Source organism: Nyctibius grandis, chromosome 5 (assembly GCF_013368605.1).
Source record: "Nyctibius grandis isolate bNycGra1 chromosome 5, bNycGra1.pri, whole genome shotgun sequence".
NCBI lineage: Eukaryota > Metazoa > Chordata > Aves > Nyctibiiformes > Nyctibiidae > Nyctibius > Nyctibius grandis.
This window is the reverse complement of record NC_090662.1, coordinates 29,456,515-29,473,140: the sequence shown is the minus strand read 5'-3', so window position 1 is coordinate 29,473,140 and position 16,626 is coordinate 29,456,515. Positions and strand designations below refer to the sequence as shown.

General features: G+C 38.4%; 1 protein-coding gene across 2 annotated transcripts in view; it reads left to right on the top strand.

Moving 5' to 3' along the window:
* Positions 1 to 16,626, top strand: part of CFTR (CF transmembrane conductance regulator) — a 90,873-nt gene that overhangs the window by 21,157 nt on the left and 53,090 nt on the right. For both annotated transcript variants that reach the window (XM_068401879.1, XM_068401878.1), the window contains exons 5-11: positions 760 to 849; positions 2,223 to 2,386; positions 2,856 to 2,981; positions 6,716 to 6,962; positions 9,261 to 9,353; positions 9,875 to 10,057; positions 12,737 to 12,928. In XM_068401879.1, coding sequence (XP_068257980.1) covers positions 760 to 849; positions 2,223 to 2,386; positions 2,856 to 2,981; positions 6,716 to 6,962; positions 9,261 to 9,353; positions 9,875 to 10,057; positions 12,737 to 12,928 — 1,095 coding nt within the window. The remainder of the gene's footprint in view (positions 1 to 759; positions 850 to 2,222; positions 2,387 to 2,855; positions 2,982 to 6,715; positions 6,963 to 9,260; positions 9,354 to 9,874; positions 10,058 to 12,736; positions 12,929 to 16,626) is intronic.

Genomic DNA, 16,626 nt, shown 5'->3' with positions numbered 1-16,626 from the left:
GAAGTCCAAATAATTACATACTCATCTACAGCTGATTTGACTGAAGTCAGCCTCTGTATGAGTTCAGACTTGCTGGATATGTGATGAAACGTCTTAATTGTTCTACCACTGTGCTCCTGTTATGCGTGTGTATTGCAAAGGAAGAATAACATACATTGGTGGCCAAAAAATAATTTCAAAAGAGGATTAAACGTGAAGATTTAAACAATAAATATAAAATAGAAGGACTGAGTTTGAACAATACAGTGTGAGATCTCTATAGCATGAAGAATCAACAGATACTGACGCATCACATGTTCACAAATCCAAAGATTTAAAAAGGTGTTTGGTTTTACCGATAGCAAAAGCAGCTGATTTAAACAAACATGTTAGTTACTCTAGTATAAAGCTCACTGTGAAAACATCTTTCAAAAATATTTGTCAGGATAGGCACAGTAGGGGATTTTTGAGGATGCACAGCAGCACACAGCATGCATGCTTAATTAAAACTTACATTTGCATATATGTCTATATACATAAATTATGCAACAGAAAGCAAGGACTAAGTCGATAAATCAATATTTGTAAAGCAATTTAATGGCTATATTAAATTCAAGTGACATAAATAACAACTTTAATGAGACTTTCTTTATGGGATAAGCAGATAAGTGAATTGTTGTTTATACTACTGTACCATTGCCTATTATTTTTATCTGTATTTATTCTGTTTTGTGGGGATGAGTTACATGGCCATTTTTCTATGTTTATTTTCTTTTACAGATCTTAAAACTGTCAAGCAGAGTTCTAGATAAAATAAGTACTGGGCAATTGGTCAGTCTTCTTTCCAACAATCTGAACAAATTTGATGAGGTACGTCATCAGTTGTTTAATCCACTTGGTGATCCATCAAATACAAATGCAGTACTTCAAGCTGTTCATGACTAATATTAAGGAAGGAAGGAGCATAAATGACGGACTGCACTGAGTGCTCATTGTAGATATAAAATGAATCACTACCTTAAAAAATGTGTTGGCACATGGTCTTGGAAATGCTCATTCTGATACTTAAGATATCCTTTGTCTCCTATGCTGATTAGTAGAGGAAATCTGAAAACCAGGTATACGATAAAAACATGCTTGTCCTACAGTCTAGTGAGAACTTGCCGGGAAGCCTCTGGGTTACGCAGTTGGTTTCATAGAGGTCAGAACTTGCTGGTTCAATCCTTCCATCCTCTTTTCTTGACCACTGAACCTTTTTACTAAGGTGATCCAGGCTGTTCCCGGTGTTGAACAAGTGATGATGTTCGGCATCCTGTTGCTACTATTACCCCCTCTCCTAAAAGTCTGAATAAGAGTTGATGTAAGACCTTATTAGGAATCATTCTCAACACATCTATCATCTTAGACAATAATCCCAGAGTCTCCTGTAAAACTTCTCTTTCATTAAAGACAGAGAGGTCAATCCCTGCTAATGGCTTTGGGGACTGGAAACTCTATGAACGTCTGTTCGGCATGTATGTTTGATTGGCCCATTGGTAGTATGAGGTTTGCCACAGTACATGGCTGGAACTGTAGGGTGTATTTACTTTAAGCACTATATTAGTGTGTAGAGTAATGTCAGCTAACGCTGAACAAGCTAGGACAAGTGCCCTATCGTTGCAGCAGTGTAGCTGCAGTAACATAGACTCCTGTGCAGCCTGATCACAGGATTCAGTCCAAAATCTCCCCAATGTGAAGAAACACGACTGAAGTAGGTAGCAATCTGTTTTAAATTAGTTGTGTTCACACAACAGGCATCTCTTCACTGAAGTAATATTTGCCTCCTATATCGGATTAGAGCAGTCTTAGAAGATTCTTCTGTGTATTTTTCTCATCTTGCAGTGGTTGAAAAAGCCAGCATCGATGGCAAATTCCATTTACTTTTACAAAGCTGGGATTTTTCCTTGTGCATATACATATGAAGAGACAATTGCAGACTGAACTTTGCCTTACAAAAATCAAAGTTTAGGTGTGGAATGTATATGTATCTCTGTGCTGTCATCATAATTAACACCCAGAATTCTATGTGCTCAGGATCACAAATCCTCCTTTATAAACTTGTTTTACTACTGGAAATATTTGTACCATTCTTCATTACATTTTTCAAAGTGTCACTTTAATGACTTCTTCCTGTAGCTTCCTGTAGCTTTCAGACCACATCTGTAACTTGTATTATTATAATTTTCTGCTGTGGGTTTCCACAGGGTCTTGCTCTGGCTCATTTTGTATGGATTGCACCTTTACAAGTGGCACTGCTGATGGGACTGCTCTGGGATATGTTAGAAGCTTCTGCATTTTCTGGACTTGCTTTTCTAATAGTCCTGGCCTTTTTCCAAGCCTGGCTGGGACAAATGATGATGAAATACAGGTGACGAAGCTATTTTAAAATATTTCAATATATTTTCCTGAAACACATTGTTTTAAGAAGTTTATACCACTTGATTAAGGGTCTCCAGTTATGACATTGTTGCAAAAGAGGAGTCCAAAGAGTGTTGGCTGTGTTGGGAAAGTCACGGACAAGCCTTTACTTGTTTAGCAGCAACTGTCTAAACTTAACAAAATGTCTAACGTGCAGTAAATAGTGATAATGCTTTATAAAATTAAAATGCCTTGTTAGTGGCTTGATTTATTTTTTTTAGAGCTTGTATTTTCTCCTTAATAAAACAATTACTAGATTTCTAATAATTCCTTTCACATTCTTCATAATAATTCTGTTAAAATAAACATTTTAAGTGTAGGCATATAGGGAAAGTATTTTCATAAGATAGAATGGGATACAAACTAACTATACAGGATGAAAAAGATGAAGATTGACCTACTACCTTTTTACTTTGTAGGAATAAGAGGGCAGGAAAGATCAATGAGAGACTTGTCATCACCTCAGAAATAATTGAAAATATACAATCAGTTAAAGCCTATTGTTGGGAAGATGCAATGGAAAAAATGATTGAAAGCATCCGTGAGTAAGTGTTTTCGTTTGTTAGTCAAATTTTTTATGTGCTCAGGAAAAAAAAATTAGGTGGCTATGAACACCATCTGTGGTCTTGTTAGTTAAGAAGTAAAGCACACAAATATTAATCCTCCATAAACTAACCGTGCATTCCCACACTGCAACTTGGGTTTTTTCCCAATTTGTCAAATTCACTATGGAGGTGAGTTTTTTTATTTTTTTTATTTGCTTCCTCATTTGTTGTAATGATATTTTCAGTGGTTAGCTTGCACAGGTAAAAACAATTGTGGCATCTGTGTTTGTTTCTGGCCAACCCTATCCTCATCTTACAATAAAAAGCCCTTTTGTGATGGTTACTTAAGGCTTTACAGACTTTCTTATTCTGCGGTGGAGGAAACAGTGTGAGGCCTCTGCAGCCATTTTCTGAGAAATGCAATAAAGCTTGTTTTAAATGTTACATGCAATCTGTGAAAGGATTAAAGTAGTGCAGCTTCATGGATTCATCCTGCACAACTGCGTTAACATTTATTGTCTGTAGATAGCCTTGTATAATGATTATGTCTTCAATTAATATCGAGATTGAACTGGAACTACCAGAACTGAAGCAGAAAGGAGGTAAAAGAGCTAACCTAGTTAGCTGAGAGGTATGAGAGGGAGGTCTTTGTTACCGACAGGGAGTCGTGGGGGAAGGGAGAAGTGATGTATTGATTAATGGGTGACGCTGCACTAAAGCTGTCCCGTGTGTTTGTTTAGTCCTTTACACAGAATTAAAATTCAGCGCCAGGTGTGTGATTGGGAAAATAAAAGAAAATAAAAGAAATATAAGTGTTATATTATCATGTAAATAAAAGAGATGAAACGATGTTATTACACAAACACCTTCTTGTTCAGCTGCTTTCTGAAAGACAATCCAGGGAAAGTAAAGTGTTCTTTACCTTTAGAATAAGGAAGATCTTAACATTTGTAATGATTTACTATAAATGATCAGAGAAAACTCGGTCTGAATCCAGGCCAGGACTTCCAGCTCGAGGATGGAACCAGGTTAGGATTCCCCTGGTGTCACTAGTCACATGCATTGCTTTTAGGAAATTTGAGACGACATCTTGTGAGCAAATCCTAGAGAAATTAATTAAATAAATTTTAGTCCACAAAACGGTCACAGAAACCTGTAAAAAGGACTGTCATTTTATGATCTACATTTTCTACAGTAATTTATATTGAATTTTGTAATGCTGGAATTCAATTTTTGTTAATTATGCATGGATTTTTAAAAGACGAGAATGCTAGCAAATATTATAAGATCAAAGTATCTCTCTTCTACTTCTCTGCACCAAAATACCATATTTTTTTGAGTGACCCAACTGTTCATTTGGTAAAGACATCACCAGAGCAGGACAGCCTGGGAATGTCAGAGTTTTAATTGAATTTTGTTTGCTGAGCCAGCCCTGCAGGGCCTCCCAATCAGTTGGCTTGTAAGCTGGTGGAAATGAGACCTGTGCGTGAAGCCATGCCTGTATTTTAGCAACAGTGCGTTATAAACTCAGTCGTACCAAACCGCTTCTGCGTGCTGTCATTTTCTGATGCAACCCAGTTAATCAGCTAATGAACTAGATAGACCTGTGCCCTTACTCTGGTAGAGTTGAGCTGCCAGGGCTGGCCATCCTGCAGGTGTAACACTGCCCCAGGCAAACTCCCCTGGGGAATTGTGACACTTCAGAGGAACCAATACGGGCCATCTCCTGTGTGCCCTCTCAAGTCTGTACTGATAATAACTCTTTGTGACAGGTGTCTGAATAAACATACCTGCACTCCTATGGGCTATGCAATGTATTCAGGGAAGTAAAAAACTGCAACACCAAACTGTTCCCTTGAACCACAGCATAGCACTGGAGAAGGTGAAGTCCGAGGCTGGAAGCGTCTATACTTTGCCAGCAGAAGATGCATCTCTGTATAAAGCAAAGAATCTCAAGCTCATGTATTTGTACTGATTCCTGCAGCATCACTTCAAAAACAGGCATATGCTGGTCTACACTCTATACATGCATGAGGCTCATAGTGTCCCTTATATCTCTCTCTGAGTGCCCATATTGCGTCAGCAGGACCTGTCCCGAATGAGTGCTTAATTTACACAGCTCTCAAGCCTGTATCACAGACAGACCCACCTCTGCAAAACTTTTGCTTGTGGCTGGGTCAGCTTGTGGCTGGTACTTGGGAGCATACCAAAAAGGGTTAGTGCTTTGATTCTCCCTCTCTGGAGCACTGGCTGTGTGCTTCATCGCGGGGGGGGATTTTTGATAGCTTCTACCCAGGCATTCATGTGGAACTGGACAAGCACCAAGCCCAAAAATCTTTCTTATCCCTATTTAGTGCTGCCACCCACAGTCTCATACAAGCTCTGGAGGGACTTACAAGGCCCTTTCTCCAGGGCAGTGGCTACTGCCGTGGTGGTGACTTGCATGCCTGGCTACTTTCTTCAGGCCTCTCACGTGAAATATAGACTTAACAAGAAGTGCTAGGCACCCTGCTCCAAAACTGGCAGAGCTCAGATTTTCTGTCAGGGACTTTTAAGAATACTTTGGCTGCCAAAAGTTAGTAGGATGCTGGATGCATGTGGAAGGCTCATGCATGTGTAGTGTGGAGCTGAAAGGAGGTTCCACACAGCTCCAAAATCCTGCATGGACTTTGCATGCAGACACTGGCTCAATACCAGAAGATACATAAAGATTATGGTGCTCAGCCTTGCAACACTAGGTATTACCATCACCAATGTGACTGTGAAGTTCTGTACAGTATCGCAGTGTTAGAGCACTCACCTAGTGAATGGACACCTTGGGGTCTAGCTCCGTCTCTAGCCCCAGTTAGTTGCTCTTGCAGCAGGGCAATTGCTCTTTCACTGCAGCAGAGGTGCCTCTGTTCAGGCAAAGCTGAGCTACAGGGAACCTGGGGAATGTGAAGTGAACGGTGTCAAAATGAGAGCAGTCAGTAGAAAGCTTCAGGACTATGAGTTAGGGCTATCAACTCAGAAAATGAATTACATTCCCTGGATTATTTCTCTTTTTATTTAATAGCTTGCTGTAAGATACATAGACATTGTGGAAACAGCTAAGAGTAATCACCAGCTGCATTCCTGACTGCACAGCAGACAGTAAGATACACTGTGGACTGAGCTTCTATGGCGAAAGGAAAGTGGAGAGCAGACTCCCTGCCTTCCACCTCTTCAAGCTGAGATTAACTGATACCTAACTTCATGGGTGAAGCTGTTAGTAGGGTGCTCTGCAAAAGGAGGTGACACCACATCAGATTGTGAATTGTTCTTAGTTTTTTACACTTATGTATAGCAAATCTGACATTTCAAGATATCTTATTTCTAGGGAATTTATGTATCTAGATGACCAGAGGAGTATGGGATGACGCTTCTGGGAGTGTATCATATTCACAGCATTAGATGCTTAAGGATGGTTGTGCCAGGAAATGTAGAGGCTTGTGGTTTATGAAGTATCTAAATCATGACATAGATCATTATTATTTTGTCTGACATCTCTGAACACTGGTGCCAAAATTTGGCTCCAGTTATTTTTTAGGTCCAAAAATTGTTTTGAGTCTTGGTTTTTAACTGCAATCCTAGAAAATAACAAGGATGAATGAGCCTCTGAGTTAATTCTCTTACCAACAGTTCCATCCAAAATATTTGTAAGATGTAAACTGTGGAATCCTGTACTAATTATTTGTATTTGGTTTTTTTGACAGAACTGAACTGAAGCTAACCCGAAAAGCTGCTTATGTGAGATATTTCAACAGCTCAGCCTTCTTCTTTTCAGGCTTTTTTGTGGTGTTTTTAGCTGTGCTTCCTTATGCTGTGATTAAAGGAATTATTCTCCGAAAAATATTTACCACCATTTCCTTCTGCATTGTTCTTCGAATGGCAGTGACCAGGCAGTTTCCCGGGTCTGTACAGACCTGGTATGACTCTATTGGAGCAATAAACAAAATACAGGTAGGGTACATACACTAAAATCTTCCCAAGTACGTAAGCTAATTCTTTATAGCATGTTATCTTGTCAGTTGATCAACAAAAGCACATAGCTTTTGTGCAGACTTTCCGAATATACTATATGTTGCTGTGACTACACACCATGAAATGTCATTATAAATCTTGATATTGTTATATGGTTCCCTAGGCAGCATAACCACAGGAGTCTCATGCTGCCCGCACGCTTCTTTTTTTTTGAAACAGTGGCATTGAGTTATTTCTTCTCCTTGCAGAAGAAGGAACTTAATAAAAACATATAGTGAGTTGTGGTGCTTAAGAGATGTTTTTCCTTCAGGAAAGGAAGTACAAAATTAGTACATGTTTTATATAGCACAGCTTCCAGTAGTTGCAGTCACAGATCTTCTCTTTTCCTAGCTATTAGTGGCAAGAACAGCAGGAAATTGTGCATCTTATGCAAATGTACATCTCATTCATTATGAGTAGTAAACATAATTAAGGTACCAGTCAAATAATTATTACCTACCTTACCTACTGAGATCAATTGCTCATATACCAGCATGAGAGGCTTATCTGCAGAGTCAAGTCAGGGTGAATTCTCATTAACTCTGTCTGTTTTATCCACTGTTTTGAAATCACTCCTTGGGAAAAGGATTCTTATTCTATTTTGGGGTGAAATCTTAGGCTTTTTTTTCATATTTATAGATTGTTTTTGGTAAAACATACATTTTATTTGTTTTAGTGTGATAAAAATACCTAATATGGAACTTAAAGATATTAGTTAGAAATTTGAACCTTAATATAGAATAAGAAGCAGGTATTGGATTTTTATGATTTTCAACTGGGCAGAAAATTTGAGAAATCTAGCCATAAACCTTTCTATTTGACATTTAGAAGGCTGCCTTGTTGTGTCCTAATTGAGGCAGTCCTTGTGCTCTCAGATTCCCTAGGCATTAGTGTAGGTATCCTGTCTCTCCTGTTTCCTGGAAGAGTGTATCCAATGTCCTGTCACAGAACTGGCAAGCCCAGATGTACCATTGCCCTCACTTTGCTGAATGCTTGTCTTTGGGGTATTAGCTCTGCGGGTGCTCCAGAATCCATAAATAATCATCTCTTTGTGGCAGTTGTTTCAGTATAGGCCCATAGACAGACTGCACAGAATACCAGAACACTGATGCCCTTTACTTGTCACAAGAAACATGAACAAAAATAATAAACCACTCATACATTTCTCTGACTTAATTTCCTCATCAGTTTAGAGAATTCGCTAGGCCAGATATGTCCCCTGGGTTATTGTATTTGCCCTGTAGCTAGGCCCGTGTTTTCTAGACCACGAAGTCTTTCAGGTTCAGTGTGCTTTCTCTGACTATTGCTGCTCCAGCAACTCCACTGGATGACCCCACCGCCTGTTATGAAAGCTTAATTATCATTTCGTTCTTTTGCATAAACCGTGTGTGTTTTGCCTTCCAGTTTTTTGGTTTCTGCCCTTTCAATCATCTGCTTTTTCCCTTCTGCTTTTTCTACTTGGGAAATTTGCAAGTTTACTATAGAGAACAGATTTTCCCCCTTACCATCTGCTTAGTTTGTCTGCCGTATTGCCCACGTAGACCTACTTGGTTCCACATAATTTAACAAGACAGTTTAGAGGAGATGGTACCTACAGACTGCATAACCTTAAAAAAAATCATGGAATAGAAAAGTTAGCTTTCCTACATTAGCATAGGCTTAGTCTTTTTTCCTGGTATTACCCCAGAAGGTAACACAAGTGTCAGGTTGCTGACTTGTGTCATTTGAAATTACACTATTCAGTGCTGCCCTGGCCAGGATCGTTATCTGACTTTTTTTTTTGTTGGTAGAGACATCATTCTAACTCTTTTAAAGTCTTGCAGTTTTGGAATAGGGAGATAGCAGCACATAGCTGCTTTGTTTCACTGTTTACCAGAGTGCAACCTTCCACATCCTACTCCAAAACTAAGGCTTTATTTGAAAAGGATTAAAGTTGGAGGGGTGATGCTGCCTGATACAAGTCCTGAAAGCAAAGGAAATGCCAAGTTTTGATATTCTTTCTAAACCAGAACCAAATACATTTATGATTATGTTTTCACTAGCAATGAAAGAATTGATAGTTTCAAAAACATTTCCTTCTGCATCTGAAAGATATTGTATAAGCTATATTTACGCCTCTTTTGTAAGACACTACAATACCATAGCACCATCAGAAATATTAACTAGTGCTCAGTGTTGGCAAGGATATGGCTGTTGTCCCTTACCATTTCCTCTCATCTGCTTTCATGGTGTTTCTAGGATTTCTTGCTGAAAAAAGAATATAAAGCCCTGGAGTATAATCTAACAACCACTGGGGTTGAGCTGGACAAAGTAACAGCTTTTTGGGATGAGGTTAGTACTTTTACCCAAACTAAATTAAAACATAGTGTGTATCTTTTTTATTGATATTTGCTTTGATGTTCTCTAAAAAGAGCAGCCTACACTCCTTCATTTTAACAGGCTTCAGCTGTCAACAGGCAAGGGATGTATAGCAAGTAGTTAATGCATGATATCAAATTATCCACGGTTGAGAAATTTTGGAAGAGACTTTTTAATGAGTGTTAAGGCCTGTGATAAGTAGTTATTTCTGATTTAAGCCAGCCTGAAAACAGAATCAGGCTGTGGCGTGTATAGACATTGGAAAGAAGTTCTATAACAGGCAAATTTTGTTCGTGTCCATGAATTTAGGAGCAAGTCTAATACATACATTAAATAAATATATATTTAAGAATAAAATAAATATGTTATAGATAGGAAAAGTATCATCAGAAAAGTTAATCTGTTTTCATAAATCCATAGCATGATATACATGTCTGCATATGCATGTTTTATTTATTTATGTACATACAAATACACATCTGTGCATGTTGCAGGGAATTGGAGAGCTATTTGTAAAAGCAAACCAGGAAAACAACAACAGCAAAGCTCCTAGCGCTGACAACAATCTCTTCTTCAGTAATTTTCCCCTTCATGCCTCTCCTGTTCTTCAGGATATAAATTTCAAGATTGAGAAGGGACAGTTATTAGCTGTTTCTGGATCTACTGGAGCAGGCAAGGTATTTCTATTTCTGTTGTTTCAACAAAAGTCCTAATAATTTTAAGGAATAATATTGTGTTGTTATCTGTACTGTTACCTGTATTGTTACTGTATTCTTGCTATCCTGTGCTCGCTGTAAGAATGATGGCTGCAGGAAAAAGTATGAATAAACTGTAAGTTTCCATAAAATGGCCAATAGTTATTTGAAGTTTTACTCTGAGGCCAATATGAGAAAGAGTTTGCTGGATATTTTTTGTACATACTAGGATACAGACTTAATAAGGAAATAACAATTTAAGTGGCAAAACTGTTTTTCAATAGGAAGTAAAAGGAGATTTGCAGGAATAATGCAGACTGGAACCTAAAGTTAATGCTTATGGTGAGAATCTCCCTGCCTTTAAAACAATAAATTGGAGAACATGCCATAGATACACACATGTCTCAGTGTGCTAGAAAGCAGACTTCTTTTTTTTCTTCTGCCTTGCTAACATTTTAAGGAAAATGTGAACACAAGATAGTCAGTAACCTGACAAGCCTGACACAGATTAGCCGGGTAACTAAGACACGTGCCCTGGACATGTGGTATTCACTTGTGCTCCTGTTCCTACAATGCCTCGCTCAGACAGGCCCCCTGAGTCCCATGTGAAAGCCTGGGGAGGTGCTGCTGGTTTTCTGAGAAAAGTTGTGGTTTAGATTAATCATCATTTTAGAACCCCAAAATGTTATCCATACATTTACTTTGCAGATAACACATCTGGTTAACCTCATTAATATAAAATGAGTTGAACTGTGATACTCTTATTCACTTTGAACAGCGAGTAATTAGATGAGTCTTTCATCTTCACTGGGTTTTCTGAGATGTGAAAGTCAAAACAAACATTCATTATGTGTTTGGCAACTTTTCCTATTCAACAAACTTATGGTGAACATATTCTGATTTCTTTTACTTATATTGAGTGAAATCTTTGATCTGTTGGAGTCAATGGCAAAGGACCCATCAATATGATCAAGGCTTCTATATTATTTTTCAGTAATGATACCAATAGGAAAGAGGAAGGGACTCGGGACATGAGGTTATCCTCAGGCTGATATGTTGAGGTGCATTTTAGTGTGGTACCTCTGAATTAACAGAATAGTTTTCCTGTGTTGCTAATAATCTCAGATGACTATGGGATACTTCAGTTACAAAAATGTCAACTAGGAAGTGCTGAAGGATGTATGTATATCTCCTTTATTCAGCCACTTATGAAGCTGAGGAAAATTCAGATCACACTGAGGAGTTTATGTGAGTGTATACGTACAACAAATTTGCACTTTTCAAGGCAATAAAGTTAAAAGGCTTATAATATTATCTGAAAGATTTATGAAAAATAAAACTTATGAAAAATAAGACTTACACCTACACCCACCCCCCAAAAAAGTAAAAAAAGAGTTTCTCCTTTCCTTACACCCTCTTAATTTAAGGTTTCCTTCATGTTGCTTGAGGCTGTTACTGTATATTCCAGGAATTGTCAGGCCTGTGAAACAGACTGCACACTTACTTTGATCTATGACAGGTATGAAGCCTGACATCAGCTCTTTAATATTGCTTCAATGTTAGATGGGTGTGGGTTTGGGTTTTTTTTCCCTTTTTACTATATGGCACAAGATGTAGTAGTTTACCATCCAGTGTACAAAACATACTAAGCGGCTGTCCTTTGCAAGATCAGAAACTTCTTACTCAGTGTTTTGGAAAATTCACATTCTGGTATAATGGAAAGGATCTCGTGAGACTCCCCCCACATATTGTATAACTTGTCTAAGGATCCCTGGGATTAGCAGCATGAAACTGTGACTTTTAGACAAATTTTTAGATCTTTGGCTGTTAGATTCCAGCTTTGTTGACTGTTTATTAGTGATAAGAACACCACTGGAATGGCTCTGTAACATATTTTTCCTTGTATTTCTCAATTCTGTTCTTTGATCTAGTAGCCAGTGATGTGTGACAAGGTTACTACAAGCTACTGATTAACTTTGAAATTATAACATGTCAGTACTGAAATTGCAATCAATTCTTTTATGAAGGGAAATAGTAAATATACTTAGGTCATGTATTCACGTAAATGAGTTAACAGTTACAGAGGAAAATTCAGATCACACTGAGCAGTTCGTGAGTAATTGTATACCAATTGTATACCTGGCCAAACCAGGACAACATCCACAAAGAAATTACATTTTTCAAGGCAATACAGATAAAAGCCGTATGATCACCAGCAAAACATGAATTGAGTTATACAAAGAACAAACAAAATAGTTGCTGATAATGTTAAAAATCAAGTAACATTCTCCATAAATACTAGTACCTTATGTCTGTATGTGTCTCACAGATACTCACATTTTTACCTTGGATAATTACTGGAAGTTTAATTAAAAATACATACTTTTTCAGCAGTATGCCTTTTTTACAAGATAGATATCTTACACAATTTTTATCATTCACTGAATGAAGTTCCTCTCACTTCAGAGGCCTTTCAGAACCATGCGTATCATGAAAATCTCCACTGATTGCAGCTTGCACTAGATCAGTACTTGTAGGGACACTCTTTACAAGACAAATGTACCATTTAAGTGACTTAGCAAAGTGACTCTTATTTTGTTTAGCATTTCTTATGGTTGTACAGATCTCTGGTATATTAACCAAGTGTTAATTATTTTTCAGACTTCTCTTCTGATGTTGATAATGGGAGAATTGGAGCCTTCACAGGGTAAAATTAAACACAGTGGAAGGATATCCTTTTCACCTCAAGTCTCCTGGATCATGCCTGGAACAATAAAAGAAAACATAATTTTTGGTGTATCCTACGATGAGTACCGATACAAGAGTGTCATCAAAGCCTGCCAACTAGAAGAGGTCAGTCATCTAGGACTCTTAATACCTGTGACCCAATCCAAGTGAAAAACACCAAAGAAAAAGTCAGGGAGTGGAGCTTTAAGTGAGCGAGACATTTCTGAGATTTAAGGAACTCAGCCTGGCATCCTGATTTTGTGGAACTGTAAGTCAGCCTGTTGCTCCTTGGGAGATACAGTGACGGTGCCGGTTCTGGTAGTTTACACAACAGGAGCTAAATAAGCTGGCTCAGATGTTAAAAGGTGTCTTCATTCTCAGTCTTCCTTGCTAGTTAAAAACCTGGGTAAACATACTAATGTTAAAGAAATGATGTAAAAAGTATTGTTCCTACAATTTTTTTTTCATGTTTTTTCCCCATAAGGAAGCTTTTCCTTACAATCCCAGAAATTAACCCATTTTCCTCCTTTCTTTTACACCTCAAAAATGGCTCCAGGGATAATTAGAACTCTGTGCCAGAAACCTGAATTATTTAGAGGAAAATCTTGACTGATGATGGGTTTTTCTGTGTACACATTGAAAATTCTCACACTGGAAATTATTGCAAGATCGATCTTTATGTGACATGTAGCCCACAATTAGTACAATGACTTGGAAATGTCCTTGTGTGTGTTTGATGTTGTCAGAGGGTAGTGTAGGAAAAGATATCTTTTCACATTGCAAGATACAAAAGGAGCCAGCATTTTAGAGCTTTCCATTCCTTTTGCTGTGCCTTAAGATCAGGCATTTTGTCTGTAACATGTAGATGAAAACAATAAATATTTAACTGTGCTGAACAGGAACTGTCGTTAGGCCACACAGTGAAACGTATTTTCCTTTAGCACCAGTCAAGCAAGAAAACAATAGCCAGTCTGTTTAAAACTAAGATGAGGTTACTGCGCTTTATCTCAGAGCAATGTATAGTTAAGTGATAAAGTAATCTTTTCTTATATGTTTATGGCCATTTCAGCTTATGTTTGGATTGTGATTTGCTGGAAATCTTCTTTGAAAGCTTCTGAAGACAGGAGAATTAACAACTTCTGTATCTGGCTTTCTGAAGAAAGTAGTCCTTAACCCCGGTCTTAAAAGTTGTAGTTAATGCCAAAGCTCCAAGAAACAACTAGCTTCAGCAGTTCAAAACTGTCCTTGACCAAATAGGCTTCCCAGCCTAGGCCCTACCTAGAGCAGAAGGTGGTTAATGATGGCTCAGTGTCTTGGTGTTGGTGGGACGGCTCGGTGTCTTGTTGGGATGGCTCACTGTCTCAGTGTTAGTGGCATGGCTCAGTGTCTTGGTGTTGGTGGGACAACTCAGTGTCTCTGTGTTGGTAGGCCAGGTCAGTGTCTCCGTGTTGGTGGGACAGCTCCATGTCTCGGTGTTGGTAGGACAGCTTGATGTCTCAGTAGGCTGCAGCTCCTTTGTTCTTCAAACAGGCTCAATCAAGACAGCTTTGATCTGTGTTGGTGCAGCTCTGTGCTGAATGATATGCTTCACCTCCTAGCAGGGCTCATTATTTGAGACCAAGTTTGGTATTTTCTTCTGGACTGAAGCTGAATAAATTGAACTGGCCTGAAGAGAAGGCAGAATGATCTGGAAGGAAGCCAAACGCATTACCTTACTGCTGTTGTTATACTTTCTAGTCTCGTCAGCTTTCACATCTTAGTTACCAAACAGGGCTTAGTACTGAAGATTTAAGGATGGATTTAAAATATTAATTCCCTGTTTATTCCACATTGTGCACCTTTTAGGGGTTTATTATGGCAAGGGTTAGGGCATTATTGGATTGGGGTTGTGTGTGTTCTCATTCTTCAGAAAGGAGAGGTGGCCAGAGGGTTTTTGCCAAAGGGAGTTCACTTTGCCCCCTTCTCTGCCTCTTTCCTGGGTAGTTATATAGTCCACCTGAATGTAGGACTGTTGCTGAGTCTAGTTCTTATTTAGGCCCTTCAGGGTGAACCAAGGATTGGCGATAAAAGAGAGTTTATTTCCTTATTGCACATATGCTGAAGGTCGGTTAACGTACAGCTCTCAACAGTGGCTAAGTGAGATTTACTTCAAAGATCCATGCTCACAAAAATTTTTTTGGGGATACAAAACCATCTTCTTTGACCCAGTGATGAAACAGATGTGTTACTACTGCAAAAAGTAACATATCTGTGAAATGCCTCCTTTGCTTTGCCATCTCGACCATCACCCTATAGAGGAAGCATACTGAAGATCTAGTCCAATTCCTAAATTCGATGTCTTTTCCCCTTTGTCTTCATTAGTGCCAATAAAATACTACAGGTTACTCTATGTGGGTCACGTCATACCATGTCCTTAGGTTTGGGGCTTCCTGACACACAGTGAATAACCTGTTCTTGTCCGTCAGCAGAACAGGACACTGAAGCTGGGTGACTTCATACAAGGTGCTCTGCACTTTGTTTTAAGTTTATGGAGATACGCAAATGATGTTAAGCAAGTGTAACTTAAATAATTTGAGGGTGCATGAGAATTTTCAGAAAATTCCACGCTACATTTTTCTGTGTGACTCTTTGGATTGATACATAGTTGGTTTGCTAAGGAGTTACCACTTACAGCCTCTTTAAAGTTGTTAAGTTGCTAATTTATCTCAAAATGGAAAATGCAAGTAAATATTTCACAGAGCTTTCCATATTTTTAGGTGTCCAAGAATAAAGGTTAGAATGTGTTATGTGTTATGTGTTAGATTTTTACTCTGTAGTCCTAAAGAATGGCAAAGCTGGTTGTATTAACCATTACCTAAAAAATAGGTGGGGTTTGGTAGGTTTTTCTTGGATGGAAGAAGGATTTTTGATGTATTTCTAAAAGATATTCTTGCAGCTTTACATTTTGTTCTATTTGCATATGGAACCATCAGAAGGAAGGTTAAAAAGATGGTTTATTCTCTAACGAATTTTGAATATTCACAATTAATATTACTGGAAAGCAGTGAAACTATGAGCAACAAAAGGATTTTCTTTTCTTTCTTTTATTTCTTTTATTTATTGTATGAGCTCACATGAGTTTATAGCAATTTAGTTAGAACACTAAAACGTGACATTTTTTAGTCCAAAGAGTTCAGGTAGCTACATATTGTAATTCATTGATTTGTATACTCAGCTTAAGAGATTTCTGCCTTCAACACCTTTTTGCCTTGATGCAATTCACCTACCTTCCAGTTGTGCCAGTAGACCTGTTCATGATGTTGTACCGTGAAACAGAAGATGAAGATTAAAAAAGAAAATTATTATGATATATTGGAGAACTGCATCCCTCATAAATACTCTGCCAGGATGGTTTGACAAAGTGAGTTTGTGTAGTGCACGATACATTAGGATCTCAGTCTGTGCCTGGGTTTACAGGCTCAGTTAGTGTGTAGACGTATCTCAAGTATCTTTTATTCTCATGCATAACATAACTGTTGTCTCACCCAAAGCCCATCACATAGGTGCATGACTGATGAGCGGTCAGATGCAGTGAATCATGTCATACACTGATACTGTTTTGTGAGACCACGTATGGAAAGCGTGTGTTTTAATGGTGCTCCTTTGAGTGTAGTTCCAGTTGATGGCACACATATGGCAGCAGTAAAGTGTCGTAGATTTCATTCATGGTTCTTGGTCCTCACAGCTCTGCTCTGTAGCCTTCTCTGGCACATAGGGATACCAAGGGCAAGAGACACCACGGTGCAACCCTGTACGAGTGTATGAGATGTGAGTTTTTGAAAGGA